Below are 19400 nucleotides of genomic sequence, written 5' to 3'. Positions count from 1 at the left end.
TCATTTCATTTCATCTAAGGTTTAATATACTGAAGAAAATATAATAATAAAATAGACTAAAAATAATCATAGAATAAAATGATTATTTTATATTATTCTCATGCTCTTATTTTTGTAAAACAATAAATAACTCTTTATTTAACCTTTTAAATTTTAATACAAACTTCACTACATAATTGAAAACATTTACAATGCCTCTCCAGGTTAGGCCACAACTAAGAAGAGCATGCTTTCCAAACCCTGTAGGGAATTAGGCCTATTTTGGTATCTCCAGAAGCGATCCATCTACCATTTAAAGCGGCGCATAGAATTCACCAACCCCATGCTGGTATGAACTTCAACCTAACCTACCTGCAACTAGAATTCAAAATTCACCCTGGGTTTGAACCCACAACACAGGAAAATACTTGAGGTATCATACGCTCAACGGCCAAGATTTAACTATCTCATTCAAGATTTCTTGATTTACTTAGATGCTTTTTTATTTTACTTTTAGTTAATAAATTCTTTAACTAAATCAAGAGGCTTTGAATAACATAACCAAATTTTGACCATTTAAGTGTATGTACGGGGCCACCAATACACCCGCGGTGTACCTAACGAGACATACCAAATGTATATCACCAAGTGGCATACAAGCACAATCATGCATTCGGAACAACAATCATCATCTCCATTAAAATAGCACTGCAAGAGTTGTTTTTATAAAGACCGGTTCCTTACTTGCGAACTGCATACCTAACTCTACAATGTACCATTCATTTTCCCAAGTCCATAAAAGATGAATCTGGAGCTAGCATAGCATTAGCAAACACCAGCATAATAAACCATCTTGGAGCCTACCATCTCAACCCAAACCAACATGCAACCGGTTCCTTATAATATGACAAAAAAATATGGAGCTGCCTGTAAAGTTGCAAACTATATTTACCCACCCAATCTGCACAAGGATAAGCAGCCACAGCCAGGATTGAATTTGAAGTTTGAGCATCATCAGTTGAAAAGATCTAATATGTTGGCTGGCAACATAATCGTCTCAAACGAACCCTTTCCTGGAAGACACAACAGATGGATCATGGATGTCTTAATCTTATAGTTATAGCTTGAAGGGAAGATCAACAAGAAGAGATCACACCAACTGTGGATTCGTGAAAGCCAATACAAATAGCTACTTGCCTCAGTTTTGTCATGGCCATATTGAATCAAGAAAAGACACCTGCAGCCTCTTATATCATGCATTCTCCTTTGAATCTCTACAACACGGGCATCATAGTATCGGGCCTGATCTCCCTTCTCCTAATAATATACCCAAATAAACCAAGTACAGGTCAGGGCCGTTCTTGTGGAATCATATGAAACAGAAACAAGGGAAGTCAAATTACCTGAAAGCAAAGTACCAAATCTCCAACTTTCACCTTTCCACATTCTGAATGCTCCAAGGGGACAGAGCGTTCACGGATGGCCTTCACATTAAGCCATTCATCCTCCTCAGACCCAAACCCCACAAATCTAACCAGAACCTCCTGAAATAAATAGCTACTTTAGACTTTTATATCGCAGATGCAGATTATGAGTTTTATGAAGTGCTTGCATAGAGATACCATTCTGATAACCAAGCCATTTATAAAAAGTTCCACCATGTTGAGAAATGTTCTCTATCAGTATAATAATGAGGCGGAAAAGGTAATGGCTACAGCATTAACAAGGCACTGTACAATAACTAAGCTTCATCCACAATTGATCAAAGCAGAGTTTGGTTTGGAAGAAAAATAATGCGATAACATTATTAGCCAACACATAGTTGTATGTAAAATTATCTTCACCCTTCAAACCCACTTAAAATAATACTTGGCCTGTCTCCAACACAAATTGCTAATTATATTCTTTGTGCCAGCATGTAAAAGCACGAGAACAGCCACTATTTATTTAACAGTGTTATGCCCAATAATCGGCCTGGATGCGAAGTTTACAACCTAAAAGGATGGGCCAAGCAACCAAGATGGGTTGGAAGATTAATTTGAGCCAAGGCGAAAAGGACTTGGGGAGGACCGATTAAAGACCAATTAAAAGGTCACTCAGTCTTTCCATAGTCGCTTGGTCATTTAATACTCACTCGGTCAAATGGTCACTTAGTCGCTCGCCCTTGCTTGAAGGCATACAAGAGACCATTGAACCTATAGAAGCCTCACTCCAAGAGACCCTCCCGAGAGGCCGTGAGACTTGGTCAAAGATGCTCCCAAGATGCCCACCAAAAAGGGCGAGTCACATGCCACTTGTCAGCTTTCTCCCCCTCTATAAATAGGAGGGTCACCTCCTCACTCAAAGTGCACTCAATTTTACGCATAGACTCTTTTGCTTTCAAAATTTCACTCTCAATGACTGACTTAAATATCAGAAGGTCCACCCAGGAACACTCACTCACACCCCTAATCGACTTCTTTCTCTGCAAGTCTCTCGATCACTTGGGACTTCTTCGTCACTTTGGGGTCTCTAAGTCACTTGGGACTCCTTCACTTTGGGGGTCTCTCGATCACTTGGGAGTCACTGGTCACTTTGGGACTCTCCCATCACTTTCAGACTCTCCTGTCGCTCTAGGACTCACAAGCATCTTGAGGGTCACCCACACCTTGTTGAGCCACTCACATCGCACTTTTCTGCATTATAAATTTATTGTTGTATTAAGACAACAACAAACAAAAACAATGACCATAAACAAAATACTGCCAAAACATTGCACATATGCATTGGGTATTTAAGACCTAGCACCATGCTATTAGTTATGTGATCATGCCGGACTATTGAAAATGACAAAAAGTGTCAAATGCCCTATAAAAGTAAACACCAAGAATTCAACTTTCATTTCTGGAAATTTGGAAATATATCTTCTGATATTTTTGAGCTGTATCATTTTATTTGAAGCATATTGGTCATACTCTTTAACTATTTTACATTGACTAATTGCTTGCATTTTATTAATTAACCTGATTCCACTCAACACTAAAGGTTTAACATCAGTAATGAAGACAGTAATGAAGGTAGCAGTACACTCCCAGGTTAAAATTTAAACCCATAAAAAATCAGGAATGCGTGGCCTTTTTTTATCTTATCCACTTACAGCTTCACCTGAACTAAGAAATCTGTGGTTGAGAAATGTATCCACATCATACCTGTCAAACAGGGGAAAAAAAAAAAAAAAAGGATTAACATAACATTCTTAAAAATATATCCAATAACATCTGATTGTACTCCCCATTTGAAATTGGTCATGGTATTCTGCACGTTAACAGAATGAAGCAAAATAAGGGTGTGATTTGGGGTAAGTAGCACAACAAAAGTTGACTATCAGAGAGGAATAGGATCAATGTTGGGCATTCACTAACCATTAGTGATTCTATGATATACACAGAGGCCAAGTCACTTTTATTCTAAAGATTTGTGAGAGACTTTAGATGTTAAGCTACTTGAATTGTGAGAAAACAAACCAAAAAGTCTTTGGAAATAGCTTCATAATAGTTTTACCACTGGCTATTTTCATGATAATTAGAACTTCAAGGAAAAGAATACTGGAATTAATTAGTCAGTTCAAATTCTGCAAACTATGAGAAAGGGAACAAGGTACAAATTTCAATGCAACTCTTGCTTTTGAGAAAAAGGAAAAATTAGTAGCAAAACATGGAAACTCTTAACAGATGATATAGATATTTTTGGAGATGGAAAAGAAATGCCAAAATTCATAGACCCAGTTGCATTATAGAATGTTGGAAATGGCAATAATCTAGCAAGTGTATTCATATGTTTACAACATGTCTAGCAACATAAGGTAAATGGTCACTGAAATAGAAACTCTTAACAGATTATGGTTATTCGTGGAGATGGAAAGGAAGCAACTCTAAACTGGCAGTCTACCATATTTCAGAAAATAAAATAACCATCTAAACAGAATTTTAGACCAAAACAAGTATCAAGTGCCAAGCCGGAACCAAGTTTGAGTTTCTTAACAAGAATAAGTCAGAGAGAAATATAATACAACTAAATTCATCCCTTTGGCAGTTTATCCTTTCTCCCACACATTCCAGGGGTAGGAAGACACTTGTCTTTCTTAGTTATTGAGGATCAAGATGCCCTTTCACCAAGGGTGATTGGAGATATTTTGGGGGCGCTGTGAGAGAGTTCTAGGAAGTTCATGCCTGTTGGCAGGGGAGTTCATCTAAGCTTTATATGGACCCCTGGATCCAAGAAAATTGATTGGACATCCTGCCACATTGGTCATCTTGAAAATGCTCATTATGTGGGTGGGGCGGATGCATCAACCTGGCTATTAGACAGGATTCACCATTGTGGCTCAATCAACCTGTCCATTCAGTATGCGACAACTGTAAGTTAACCTCTCTTTTACTACATGGGCGGCCTTCAAAATTCACATCCTCTCAACCCCAACTGGCAGCACTCAAACTGAGTTGCAGGTCATTCTAAGGAGGGAGATATCAAGGCTTGAGCTGGAGTTCCAACATTATACAGCTCATTTCTTAGAGCCCATCAGCATCCACAAGTCTTTAAGGCTTAACATGTTCAATTGTGCTGGGATCTATTCTCGTCATGGCATCCAGGGGAGAGTACATTCAATGGTCTTCAGTAAATGTAGAGGCAATATTATTTGTGTCTAGGTATTCTGAAAAGATGGTATGGTGACTCAGAAAGTAGATGTGGATATCAAAAATATATGATGACTTTAATAAGAGGGGTAGTACTGATGAAAGTAGTTTGATAAAAAACCATTCAGGAGGAAAAGAAAAGGAGGAGCATCACAAGCAATAAATAATCATCAACAAACTCCACTTTGAGGGGGAAAGAAGTCCGAGGCCATTGAACTCCCATGTTACATCCGAAAGGACTAGTTAGCTTTCCACTGAAGACAAATGTGAATCAAGGTAACTCAGATTTTACTGCAAAAATGAGGACATGAAATACCATCACAAAGTCTTCTTCTGAGCACCATTATAAAAGTTCAGAGCAACTTTCATGAAATCAAACTTCTAAGTATTGTTCACTATGTATTATAAGTTCAGCACAAAATAAAAGGAGAATAAAGATACATCCACAAGAATCATACACAAAATCAAACAACCAGCTAATGAAGAAATAACAAATCCTTTCTTGTTGCTGTGTGTAGGCTTACCATGCCCCATCTTTAGATGATCTAGCTTCAAATTCCAACTCTGATAGGTCAGGAACCTTTTCACCTGTTCTTGAAACAAGATTTGTTAAAAAAGAAAGAAAGAAATCACCGAGTAACAATAGCTTTTCATAAATCTTAAAGGTCTTTCCAATTTCATAAATATAAAAAATTCTGACAGTAGACAACAACTAATGGTACAAAGAAGTAGTAAAAGCTAGCACAAAACAACATATCAACCCTTAATTCCATAGGTGAGGTCGGCTACATGATTCTACCTCACCAATTATTTCAATGGTCATATCTTCTATAAGGCCATTAAAATGAAAAGCAAGCCAAAAAAACTTTAGGAGAGCAACAAAAAAAAAAGTTGAATAACACTAGAGAGAAAATATTCAATCACTAGATGGCAACATTATCAACACAAGTATAGAGGAATCAGCAACTGCATATCTCCAAATTTTTATTCATCTAATCAGATGAAGCAGAAATATGTATATAGGGAGAGACTTAGTGGTGATAATTGAATAAAGACTCGGTTTCAGCTGAAATAATAAACAAGAAAAAGTCTTTCCCTGAAAATTTAAGCCCTACACAAGCCTACAAAAATAAGTGAGACTGCTTATTGTTCAAAATCTCAAGACAAAATTCATACATAAAAAAGATATCTCAAGCAACAATTCATAGGAAGAAGAGAGTACACCATCATAGGAAAGTGGTTTGACCTAATAAACTTTAGTAAATTAACCTTTCAACAAGAAGGCAATTTCATCTGACTGCTCAGTGTCGTGGAACACAAAAGTAGGGTTGTATGCTGCTGTTCACATCAGTTTATAAGCTTATATAAAAATGCACATCAGTCAGAACAAAGAATAAGTAACTCAACCAAGTTGATAGAAAATTAAAAAAAAAAAAAAATAGTCCACTAAAAAGATATGATTCAAATGCAGAAGCAAATAAATATGAAGAATTCTGTAAACGGCCAACAATTGAAGAAGAAATGTCTGTCCTGCCAACAAATGTACAGCACACCAACAGTTGCTACATTTACAGGAATTTGACACATAAAATATGAACCTTTCTAACATGTGGGATGCTGATACTACATCAAACAAAATCAAATTTCAACAAATCTGTCTCAGAGAAAACAGTTGCCCTAGAGGACACTTTTAATCACACACACAAAAAAAAAAAGGAAACAAAAAATCCATTTGCCTTTAAAGTTCTACATCTTCAGGAATTTGTTCAGACAAAACCTATTATCGTGATTATTAGGAATTCTTGCATGTCTTGCAGGTGCTAGTTACTCATCTGAAGCACTCTGCCGTATGCCACAAAGATTGCACACTTTCCTTATTATTATTATTATTATTTTACACACAGAAAATGGATCATATCATCGCATACTTAAGGCAAGGAATCTTGCCAAGCAGTCCCACAGCTTGGTTCCTGCTTTGAGCTATAGAAAGGCTTGCATATTGCTTGTCCCACAACCCCAAAAATATATTTGTTCAGAAAGTCTTCTTAGTTCCTGAAACTGTCTAAGCTTGGAAAAAGAAGTTCAATGGATCAAGTATATACAGACTCTGATGACTGGACAAACTGATTCCTACCCTTCAAAGTCATATCCGACTGTACAGAAAGCAAAGTACCTTTTGATGCTGCAGGACTTTCATGGGCTTTATTCAGAGGGCCAGCATCTGGAACAACTGACAACTTCTTGGGAGGATCAGGTAAAGAAGCATTTTTCAGTGGATGGGGAACAAGCCTATCCTGGAACCAGCTTTCTACCTGCAACAAATTTGTAACAACAGTTTAAAGTTTTAAAATAAATGAAATAATAGAGTCCTATATTACAGGAACCAGGAGAAAAAGACAGAGAGAACCTCAGTCCACTTTAAGCTAGGTTGCCCAACTCGACCTTTGGAGGAGCTGAAGATAAAACAGGCCAAACCAATTACTCAAATGCCAAGTTACCATTTCTTCAAAAGAAAACCAACTGCCAGGTCCCTAAGATGTGTTCATTTGATAGGCACATGCTCGTACTGAAATCAATGAAAACTAAACTCACTTGAAATCTTTCACAAGTTTTTTACAGAACTCCCGATCTATAGATTGCTCTCCCAGCTCTTCACAGATTTTCTCCATTTTCTCTATCTGCTTGGGTTGAAGAGAAGAAAAATTTTATGCATCAGGCCGCTAAGTGTGTTGTGAAGGGAAAGAAGGAATAAAAAACCAAAACAAGTTAAGGTACCTACTCTGAGATTCAAGTAGTAGAAAAACCCTGTCCAGGCCTCTAATCCAAACTTAGGAAAACATCAAATTCAGAAAAAAAAAAAAAAAAGGAACTGTAAAAAGACCAAATATACAGACACATTATAAGCAGTGAAAGGAACAGCATTCAAATCAAAATATACAATTAAGGGCATCACAATTACACCCAAAATAATTAACCATATCCTATGGGAGATAATTGCAGTAAAAGTCTACTTTCTTTTCCCCATTTCCCACTAGTTGTCTATAGAAATGGAATAAGGTTAATTAAGGATGTGCCAACTCCCAACCTTGACCGGCCAAACATAATACTAGCCTTTCGCAAACTTAGTCATAACAAGTGGTTGTTCCAAGACCCAATGACAATTGGAATATACCAATCCTATATTGGTACCACACACACAGACAACAAGATAGATAAATGTGTGTGCACGATTCATTAACAAGATAGATATTGCTGCTAGATTCATTAAAAATCCCAAGATCATTGAGTGACTTTCTTGAGATATTTTTTGAAGTAACTCATTTATTGATCCTTATCTTCATTAACTTCCACCCTCATCCCCACTCTTAATGGACTTTAATAGTTTATGTGTGTCATGTACCGCATGGTAGGGGGGTGAAATAACAATTAAATGTAATAGGAGGAAAAGTAGTATATTAGTAAAATATGTTGTAGGGAGTTGTACTAAGTTTGTTGTTGCTCTGGCAACTTGTACATTCCCAGCTCTATAAGCGGTTACCCGCACATGGGAGGTTAGGATCAAGCTACATATAGCTGATCCCTTCCCAAGCTGATCCCTTCCCAAGGATGGATATATGAAAAACCATACAAATTCTCTGAATTCTCTCTCTCTATTCTCTCTTTCTCCCTCATTTTTGTCTCTCTCCCCCTAATTTCTCTTCCTCAACCTCAGGGGTTTCTCCCCCTTCTTCTTCTTCTTCATCTTCTTTTGCTTCCAATAATAATAGTTGCCACTTGCCCTTGTGCCCCACAAAGTATTTATCTCCGCACTTATAGTAGAGGCCGGCTTGGCGCCTCTGTTTCATCAACCTTCCCCCATTTGTAGGGTTAGTAGTAGTTGTTGAGGGTAGTGCTGAGACTCCCTTGCCACTGTGCCCCATATCCCTTCCAATTACTTCGTTCCCTGGCTACCATCCACCCGTGATCACCCCCTTTACTTGGCTCCTCTACTTCCTCATCAAAGCCTCGATTGTCATTTCTTGCAGCCTTGCACTATCAGCAACTTGCTTGACTGTTCAAGGTTGCATCATTTTTACCATTGGCCTCACTTCATCCCCTAGGCCACTGATAAAACTTGACACAAAATATTCCCCAGACAAATGGGGTTGGTGCACTACCATTAAGGACCTCAGCTCTTCAAATTTGAGTTGATAAGCCTGCACCGTTCCTTCTTGCTTGAGCTTATTAAATTCCTCGATCAAATCTCTCATGTTCCTATCCCCAAACCTTGAACAGAGGTTTTCAGCAAACACATCCATGGACTCCCCTCCTTAGTCGTAAGCCATCCCTGAAACCAGACATCTCCCATATCGTTTAGGTAAGTAGAGGCCAAAGTAACCTTTTGTTGTTCCTTCTGCAGCTGGGACTCCATTTGCTTCATCCTTGTTCCATCAACCATGGTGATGGCTTCTCAAGGATCCGATCGTCGCCCAAGAGCACCACTTTGATACCAGGATTTCAGCTCCCTAAGGGTCTGATGAGCAATTCTCGATCAATAGGTTGATCGAGAGAGCAATTAGGGAGAAAGAGATGAAAATGAGAGAGGGAGAGAGAGAGAGAGAATTCAAAGAATTTGTTATGGTTTTTCATATATCCATCCGTGGGAAGGGATTGGTTATATATAGCTTGATCCTAACCTCCCATGTGCTAGTAATCGCTTACAGAGCTGGGAATGTACAAGCTGCAAAAGCAACAACAAACTTAGTACAACTCCCTACAATATATTTTACTAATATACTACTTTTCCTCCTATTACATTTAAGTGCTATTTCACCTCCCCCCCCACCCACCATGTTGTACATGACAATGTGTCTACATATTCTTCCTATATCCTAATAAGTAACAAGTTTATATCTAAGGTTCTCTACATCCTTTATATTTAAGATAAAGATCAAATGTAGTATATTGCTTTTTAATCAATTATATGAAAACAAATTTAATTAGTATTTTATATTGTTATGTTGTTTAATTATATGAAAACACATTTCTCAAAACCTGGCTTCACAAAACTCTTACCATTCATAGCCTGTAGTTTATTTTATTATATTTTTCCTCTTAGAGGATATGGTCAATGATAGAGATGGCTAGAGGTCTACAATTCATACAGTTGACCCCATTAAAGCTTGTGATTGTTCTCCTGGATCACTAAATTCATTATTTTGGGACAAAACCGTACTGTGTTTGGGAATGCAGAGACCAATTTGCTTTCAGTTTTCGGTCACACAGATCCAAAGCCAAAGAGCTTTAGCAACTTACAAATTATCTGAAGACTGCTTCATAAACTTGTTAACCTAAAATTCCCACACAATTCTCACTTACTGAGGGATTCTAGAATAAGAATCGGGAGTATATTTTTCAAATCTCTATATTTCAGTTATGATTTGAAATACAAAATTGACTCACAGCAAGAGAGTAAAATCAATTGCATAACAATCACCTCTAGCAAAAATTGCAAAATAAACCATAAGTGGAAGAATGCATCCATGTAAAATATTAACATAATAGGTGTGTGCATGTTATGATTGGCAAGCTAAAATCCATATAGTCAACCGCAGTTAGCTGGATAAGGGTTGATGGTGGTGATCTTGTTAGGTGCTTACATCTAACTATGGCAAGCTAAGATTTACATGCACTTTTTAAAATTTAAACAAGGTATGACTGATTATAACTACTATTACAAGCTGTCAGCACCTTCTTTACCTTTGCTAACTAGCCTATGTCTGGATCAAGGGGAATGAGGGGGAAAGACCGAAAGAGAATAAAGGAAGAGAAAGGGGAACAACCCCCTTGTTTGGAAGAAATTTAAAGAGGAGAGGAGAGGGGAGGGGAGCCCTCCTGAATTCTCATCCACCCAAATCAGGGGGTATGGGAAGGGATGTTATATTTTTTTAATAATTTTGTGTTTATTTGACTATTTTTCCCTTTCTCCCTCCTCCTCTTGAAACATTTTCATTAAGAACATAAGGGCTATATTGAAAATTTAATGTTATAACCCTTCTCTACCCTTTCAGCTCCCATGCAAGGGGAAAGGAATTCCTTCCCTTTTCTCATTAAACATCCAAACAAGAGATAGGTAACCACTTCTCCTTCTCTTCCCTTCCCTTCCCTTCCCTTCATAAACTCTTCCTTCCCCTACCCTCCAAAACTCCCAAACATGAAAAACCTAGATATTAACATAATACTAGAAGAATGCTTCATCATTTAAAAACAAATGCATTCCAACCATCTACATGAGATTAAAATAATGTTTGAACACATAAAATAAAACAAATACATGCAGCCATTCCCACACATATTTATAGATACCATGAATAGTGATAAAGGATCAAACGTATGTGTAGGAAGTACGAATGGTTCCCTCCGACCACAGACAGAATCTAGAACACCTTACCCTTCCAACAAAATTGGTCACAAAACTACGCCAGCCTGATTTTGCTCAATCACGAAATCTGCGTAGAACCCATCAGCCAACAAGCCCAACTACGACAAATCATGCTTTAGACAGAAAAACCTAAAACCCTTCTGCCTTAAGGCTTTACAATCACAAACCAGTGAATTTGTGCAATGCAAAGCACAAAAACCACCAATGCACTAATCCTGTTATCCTTCTCTACAACTATATTTTTTTTTTCCTAGCAAACCAAGAAACGTAGTTCTCGAAACAAGGGCTAATTCTTCGATGTTCCGTAAATGAGGACAAAGATAAATCAAATAAAAAGACAAAAGAAAAGGGGAATATGGCTCTGAGTGTAACCTCTGCAGTTGAGAAGGAGAAAACCTTTCCCGGCCTCGGCCGAAGACGATCCATGAAGCCCCAGGTCGGTCTCTCTCCCCGAACAAGCCCTTTTACTCGGTTGAAACAGAGAGAAAATCAGACCATCTGGAGCGAGTTTATAGGGCCAAAAAGTTGGATTCTGATTAGGGTAACGGCTGCTTTGCGTTGCTTCCAGGTTCCTTTGAGCGTGACACAATGAATCGTTTCTATAAAGTTGTTTGTGTGTCAAAAACATATATATATATATATATATATATCCAGTCCAAACTGATAGCAAAAAAGCCACTGCTACAGCAACCACCACACCACACCGCGTCTCTAACTACTACTCCGTCTCCCGTTACCAAGGCCCTGCTGTTTGAAGTAGTTATTTTAATAATTTTGTTTTCATTTGTCCTTTATTTTTTAAAATATTCTCAATATAATAATCTTATTATTGTGTTATAAGTTAAATCACATTAGAAAAGACAAAATAAATGTCCAAAAGCCTAAAATATCACTTTGGACTAAAAGGCATAAATTTTTCATATGTAGAGAGTCCTACGTAAACACATAAACTAAATGATTTCGATATACACAAATTTCTCCAAAAAGATAATTAATCATCCATAAGAAATTTCATCATAAAAAGGACAAGATAAGTATCATTTATAAAAATATATGTAATTTATAACAATTATAGTCTCAGTCAAACTATAATTAATCAAGATAAGTCTTATCTACAAGAATTTTAATTTTGTTACACTTTAGATTATTTCATATTCTTCTATAAATAAACAGACACTCATTCTTAAAAATGTACGACGTATCTGATATTAATTTTAATACAAATTTTTTCATCATATTCAGTGTTTGACTTAAGCATTGGACTATTTGTGCGGGAATCTCCCTGCTCCTTTTGATTATTTTCTTATTTTTACAGATTTAGGTAGCTTGATGATGACGTTTCAAATAAACTAAATTCATTGTTATATCTATATAACAACAATTGACGTCGTTTATATGAAACATCTAAAAAACCTATTAATACTACAACAACTCTCACACAATCTCAAGCGAGTATAATCAAATCAATTGGGAAAGAAAACATTACAGGTATGTGATAATCTCATTAATGATAGGAAAATGCTATTGGTATACCCCTTGTGTAGCCCAAGATGTACAAAAATGGTGTACATGTAGCATGATCCTTAATGATATGCTCATTTGTTTAATATTTATGCATCTTCCTCGTTTTGTTTTTTTGGTTATTGTTTTATGTGAAAACAAAATATAGCTATTTTCTCTAATTGGGGACGTAGGTATTACGCTGAACTGCGAAAACAAAAATATGGATATTCTTTTTAATCATGAATGTAGGCGTTACGTCGAACTATGAAAATAAAAAATGGGTGTTCTTTAATTGCGAACATAGACGCTATGACGAACCACGAAAAACAAAATATTCATATTCTTTCGAATTGAGAACGTAGGTGTTGCGTCGAATCGAGAAAACAAAATACTCTCTATGATTGTGGACATAAGCGCTATACTGAATCGCGAAAATAAAATATTGATATTCTTTTGAATTGCAGACGTAGGCGCTACGTCAAATCGAGAAAATAAAATATAGATATTCTCTATGAGTGCGGACGTAAGTGTTATTCTGAATCGCGAAAACAAAATATGGATATTATTTAATTGTGGATGTAGGCATTACGCTGAATCGCAAAAATAAAATATTGATATTATTTCTAATTGCATACGTCGCCCACAATTCCAACAAATACATACACACAAAATTGGGGAGTCGCGACAAAAGTTGTTTCAAGAAGACCGTTAAGATGTCTAGGGGTCAGTAGATGAACAAGACTCACCTTGAACACATGCGACAACTGTTAAGATGTTTGGGGGTCGTTTGTGTCAACGGACGAAGGACTCGCCTCGAACACACGCAAATGTTGAACTCTATTAAGATGTTCGGGGGTTAGTAGATGAACAAGACTTGTCTCGAACACACGTCACAACCGTTAAGATGTTTGGGGGTTGCTAGTGTCGACGGATGAAGGACTTGCCCCAAACACACGCGGATATTGAAGTCTATTAAGATGTATGGAGGTCAATACCTAAGACACTCGCCTTAGACACATGTGGCAACCGTTAAGATGTTTGGGGGTTACTTATGTCGACAGACAAATGACTCACCCTGAACACACACTGATATTGAAGACCGTTGAGATGTTTGGGGGTCATTTGCATTGATGGATGAATGACTCACCCTAAACACATGAGGATTTTCAAAAAATTGAAGTGCGAATGGTTTGAAAATTGAGGAACGAGGGTGCGAGAAAGTTTCAAAAACACCAAAGTGCGGACGTTTGAGAATGATTTGAAAATCAAAGTACGAGGGCGTGAGAACAGTTCAAAAACACCAAAGCGTGGACGTTCAAGAACAATTTAAAAATCGAAGTACGAGAGCGTAAGAGCGAATTAGAAAACAAAAATGAAAAAAAAAACATGTGACTGAAATAAATCAAAAACTAAGAAAGTGTGAAAATAATCTATCATCAGAAATAAAGGTAAGCCACGACACATTTTACTCTTCCATATGAGAAACTCGAATAAAAGAGTGAGAAATAATTGTTGTGTCATAACGAAAAGTCCATTAAAAAATACCAAAGAAAAGGTCCAAAAGCCCAAAATATCATTTTGGGCTAAAATGCGTAAATTTTCCATATAAGGGGAGTCTTACACCAATGTGCAAACTAGATAACTTTAACATTCAAAAATTTTTCCGGAAAGATAATCAATCATCCATAAGAAATTTCATCACCAAAAAGGGAAAGATAAATATCATCTATAAAAAATAAATGTTATCTATAACAATTTTACTCTCAGGTAGACTATAATTAATCAAGATAAACTTTATCTATAAGAATCCTAATTTTGTTACACTTTAGATTATTCCATATTCCTCTATAAATAAATAGACAATCATTCCTAAAAAGGTACGACATTTTTTATACTAGTTTCAATACAGTTTCTTTCATTATATTCAATGTCTGACTTAAGTATCAGAATGTTTGAGCAAGGACCTCCTCGCGCCCTCTAACTGTTTTCTTATTTTTGCAGATTCAAGCGGCTTGACGATGACGTTTTCAATCAACTAAATTCATTGTTGTATCCATGCAACAACACTTGTTAATATAAAAGAATTGTTATAAAAAAGAAAACGTATGCATATTTTTGTATTGTGTAATGGATACACATATATTAAATTTAAAAATTAATCTTGGAATTATGAATTGGATAAATATATTATATTTAGTAATTTTAAAAAATTAAATATAAAAAATAAAAATTTAGAATAAAATTATACGAAAAAAAGGTTTAAGGTGCAATTCAGGCAGTGGTGTCGAAGCGTTGAGGGGCAACACAAGGGCAAGCCTTGGTTGTTTATCAGGAGACCTCTATTTTTGATATGTTGGGAGTTAGGCATGGTCCTTTCCTAGGTTGTCCAATGGTCGATTCCTCTGTGGGTGAAGATTTATGGTTTGTCACTAAAAGGATGGACTCAGAGTGGATTATCGATTATTGCTAGTGTTCTTGGTTGTCCTATCCATGACAAAGGATTGAGAGTGGCTTGGCTATGCCATAGTTTGTGTTGAGGTACATGTTTGATCCCCTTTTCCAAAATATATTGAGTTGTAACAGGGCATTGATGCATTCACAGAGGAACCCAAAATAAAACTTCCAATGGAATACCAATGGACTCCTTCGTTGCGTTAACATTGTGTGGTGTTTGGGCATTCTAAAGGTAATTGCCTAAAGAAAGTAAAGCAAATTTATATTCAAAAGCAAAAAATTCATACTGAGGATGTAATGAGTGATAGGGGGACTCAAAAGGTGGCTAGGCAAGGGCTAAGGCAGAAGAGGAATTCTGGAAAGGCAGTCCTTGAATGGCAAAAGAGTTATATAGTGATCCAGATAGAATAGGGGCTTTTTCTTGAGCAAAAAAAAAAAAAAAAAAAGGGTTATGATGAGGATTATCCTTATGTCCCCATCTTAAACTTCATAAAGTCTATTACTAAGCTGGTTAACTATTCTTCAATAGATGTAGGGCATGTGGTGGCCAATTGGTGGATGACCTTGGGGACTAAAAAGAGATAATATCCACCTTTGATGCGACTTTTAGCCTCAGGAAGATAGACTTTGCTTTGAAATCCAAAACCTAACGCAAGAATGAGCGGCAAAGAAGACATAGACAGAGGGGCCCCAATGATGCTAGCGCTACCTAATCGTTATGTAGCTTGGTGCCTAAAATATCTGCGAGTTGAACCAACTTGCCAAGTAGTGGGAGGTACGCTTCTTTATTCTTAAGTATCAATTATCTTTAATTGTCTTGTTGGAAACTCAAGTATAGGTCCATTGAAAATTGGACATTTCCCGCAATATCATGGCCCGATAAATAGAGAATGAACTATGATTATTGTAATGGGGATCGAATTTGGTTTGGCTATGACCTTGCCCAGCTGTCTATGGATGTAGTGTGTGGCTCAGACCATTGTCCTGCACTCGTATGTCTAATCAAGTTATTTTTTGTGCTATATTTATCTATACTTTACATGAAAAAGTGGATCAATTAAGGCTCTGGCACCATCTTTGCTTTTTTACTACTTTTATTAATATGGAGTCTTGGGTTCTTCTTGGGGCTTCAATGTTTGTCATCATGTTTTGGAGATGTGGGGAGGCAATCCCTCAGTTACTCTGGTTATGTTTTGATTTGCGGACTTTATTGATTGTTCTTTATTCTAGGATTTTTCTTTCAATGGGTCAATCTTGACTTGGAATAATCGTCATTTGAGAGATGATTGTACCTATAGAAAATTTGATCGAGTCCTTGTGAATGATGGTTAGTTAGCTCACTTTGGGGAGAGTTGTACTCTGTTTTTGCAACTAGCAATATCTAATCTTAGCTTGGTAGTGGTTTATCTCCAGGCATCTTAGAGGCAATTTAGTGGTTGTTTTCGCCTTAACAACCACCTCACTAATCATCCCATTTTCCCCTTTATTTTTGGAAGTGCTGGGATATGGATGTTATAAGGACGCTTATGTATCAGCTGGTCTGAAAGTTAAAGTGGTTAAGAATGCCATGAAATTCTTGAACCGTGCCCATAGGTATGTGACTGTGTAGGTTTTACAATGTTGGGAGCAACTTTAGTTTATTCAAAGGTTGTTGCTTAATTCCTAGTTGCACCTAAAAGAGATGGAGTTGGGGTTTTCCTTCTTTGAGGTTTTAAGTCAAGAGTCTGAATTCTTTCTTCTTCAGGCTAGAGTTAGTTGGTTTGGGGAGGGTGATCGTTATACTAGCTTATTTTTCTAGTAGATGATGTCTCATCAGAATCACCACCACATCCACAGTCTGTTTTGAGATGATGGCTCCCTTACAACATCAACTTTTGAGGTTTAGAAGCTATTGGTGCACCACTTCAAAAATTTTCTGGTTCCAGGACTCGAACACATAAGCTTAATGCGGATAAGGTGGGGATCTATGTTGATAGGGCTATTTCTTCGTATTAATTGATGACTCTACAAGCTAAGACATCTTTTAAGGAGGTTAGATAGGTTTTTTTTAGCATAGGCAATGATAAGGCCCCTAGTTCTGATAGTTTCATAGTGAAATTCTTTCATTAGTTGTGGGAGTTGGTGGGGCCTAAGTTTATTGCTGCGGTTTGCAACTTCTTTCACTGTGGCAAGGTTCTTAGTGCAGTGAATGCTACTATTATCATCCTGGTGCCTAAGGTCTCTCATCTGGAGATGGCTAGCCAGTTTCACCCAATTTATTGTTTTAATGTTTTATATAAGGTTATCTCGAAGATTCTAGCAAATAAGCTTAAGGTTGTGCTTTCCAATTTGGCAAATGTGTCCCAAATTGCTTTTATCCCTAAGAGATCCATTAGGGATAATGTCATGTTAGCTCAAGAGCTTCTTTACCATTATCACCTTCATTGGAGTCCTTCTTGATGTATGCCAAGTTGATTTAGGGAAGGCATATGATTTAATGGATTGGGATTTCTTGCTATTTGTCCTTAGCTTAATAAACCTCTCTCCTAAATTTTGTGATTGGGTTCAGGCATGTATTACTTATCCCAATTATTATGTGAAGATTAATGGTGAGCCTTATGCACATTTTGTTGGTGGGTGTGGGCTCTAGCAATGGGATTCTTTATCTCCCTACCTGTTTGTACTTGTGATGCAAGTGTTTTAGGGCATTGTGAAATATCATTCTCAGGATAACTCATTTCAATATCATTGGCGGTGTGAGAGGTTGGGTGCAGTAATGCTTATGTTTGCTGATGATCTTCTACTTTTCTCTCATAGCGATCCGGGGTTAATTGGTACCTTGAAATCTTGTTTGGCGTGGTTTATTGATCTTTCTAGTTTGAGGGCTAACTCGCATAAGAGTGACTATTTTGTCTCCTATCCTGATGAGGTCTTTCGAAAGGAGTTGATATTGATCTCTAGTTTTCGTCAAGGAGCCCTTCCTATTTGGTATTTAGGAGTCTTCTTACTCTCTGTAAAGCTCACACATGGGGATTGCTGGCCTATTTTGGGCAGAGTGAGGACTCAGATGAGGACTTGGTGCAGTAGGATGTTATCTTTTGGTAGTTGTCTCTACTTAGCCTAGTTTGTCTTGTTGACCATTCACTTGTATTGGGCCTTTATTTTTATTCTAACTAAGTGGTGATCCGCAAGCTAGAGTCAGCTTATTCGGTCTCTTCTTTGGAGTAGCTTTGAATTGAATTCCCATAAAGAAAAGGTTTCGTGGCAAGAAGTCTATTGCCCTAAAGATCAGGGTGAGCTAGGGTTGAAGCCATTGCTTGTTTGGAACCAAGCCCTGGTGGATAAGCTGATTTGGAGAGTTTTGCAAGGTTAATGGAGTCCCTGTGGATTAGGTGGATTCACACGCATCGGGTTCATGATCATTGTTTTGGTTGTTCCATATACCATATTCATGTCCATGGCACTAGTGTAAGATTATCTTACTTCAAAATGTGGTGCATCATCACTTTGGCTGGAAGATTGGTAATAATCATCAAGTATTATTATGGTATGACTTCTGGTATCCCTTGGGGATTCTGGTGGATCGCTTTTCTTATCAATTGCCTAGGTAGCTGAACATTCCCATCTTTGCCCATGTCTCTTCCATCATTGAGCATGGTATGTGGAATTGGGCTATAGTGGACTATCTAGCCATGAAGCTTACTTTAGGGTTTATGCTCGATTCCCCTTGGTGGATTGTCATGATTTGCTCTAGTGGCTTCTTGCTTTGGATGGTGTTTTTTAAGTGAAGTCTATGTTGGCTGTTTTGTTAGCTAGCAGGGGGCGAGTCCCATGCTAATCTTTGGTTTGACATAACTCAGGGGTCCTATCTCATGCCTATATTCTCTAGCTTGCTATCTAGGAGTGTCTTTCCTCTCTAGATAGGCTTAACATGTATCTTTCATTTCCCAATAGGTTCCCAACAACTGTTGTTCTTTCATTCCCCAATAGGTTCCTAACTAGTGTTGTCCCTGTCAATAGGTAATTGAGCAACATTGCTACCTATTCTTTGATTGTCCTTACTCCAGGCAAATCCCGACGTTCTTCTGGCACCAAGTGAAGTTTGGATGGCCTTAACAGTTGTGGGATCAACGAGTTAATTGGGCTGCCCCGTAGTGGTGTGGCAAGTAGCCATGGGCAATTTTTACCCACCTTGTCTTCAACCTTTATTTACTTTATTTGGAGATAGTGAAACAATCGTTGTTTCTATACTTGGGAGTGATTGGCATCCCAACTAGCTTATTTAATTTAGAGTGTGGTTTGGACTCGTTTGTCCACCTTACAATTTCCCCGATCCTTACATAGATAGGGCTTGGTCCATTTTTGGCATCTTCCTACAACCTATCTTAGCT

At 37.4% G+C, this 19400-nt stretch overlaps 1 protein-coding gene across 3 annotated transcripts; it reads right to left on the bottom strand.

Moving 5' to 3' along the window:
• Positions 1-647: 647 nt before the first annotated feature.
• LOC127812637 (protein SAWADEE HOMEODOMAIN HOMOLOG 1-like) lies at positions 648-11781 on the bottom strand. 3 transcript variants are annotated; one of them, XM_052353120.1, is made up of 10 exons: positions 11446-11781; positions 7432-7469; positions 7245-7330; positions 7060-7105; positions 6826-6964; positions 5177-5240; positions 3116-3167; positions 1383-1523; positions 1177-1296; positions 648-1052 (listed from the first exon to the last, which is right to left on the bottom strand). In XM_052353120.1, exons 1-10 carry the CDS (start codon positions 11699-11701, stop codon positions 1008-1010), a joined length of 987 nt encoding a protein of 328 aa, XP_052209080.1. In that variant the 5' UTR covers positions 11702-11781; the 3' UTR covers positions 648-1007. The 3 variants fall into 3 exon arrangements, with proteins under 3 accessions (XP_052209080.1, XP_052209081.1, XP_052209083.1); XM_052353121.1 differs by having other exon boundaries at positions 7432-7457; positions 11446-11780; XM_052353123.1 differs by lacking the exon at positions 7432-7469 and having other exon boundaries at positions 11446-11643.
• Between the last annotated feature and the right edge of the window lie 7619 nt (positions 11782-19400).

This window comes from Diospyros lotus, chromosome 11 (assembly GCF_014633365.1).
Source record: "Diospyros lotus cultivar Yz01 chromosome 11, ASM1463336v1, whole genome shotgun sequence".
NCBI classification, from domain to species: Eukaryota; Viridiplantae; Streptophyta; class Magnoliopsida; order Ericales; family Ebenaceae; genus Diospyros; species Diospyros lotus.
Note: the sequence above shows the minus strand (reverse complement) of the source record. Positions and strands in the feature narration are given on the sequence as shown.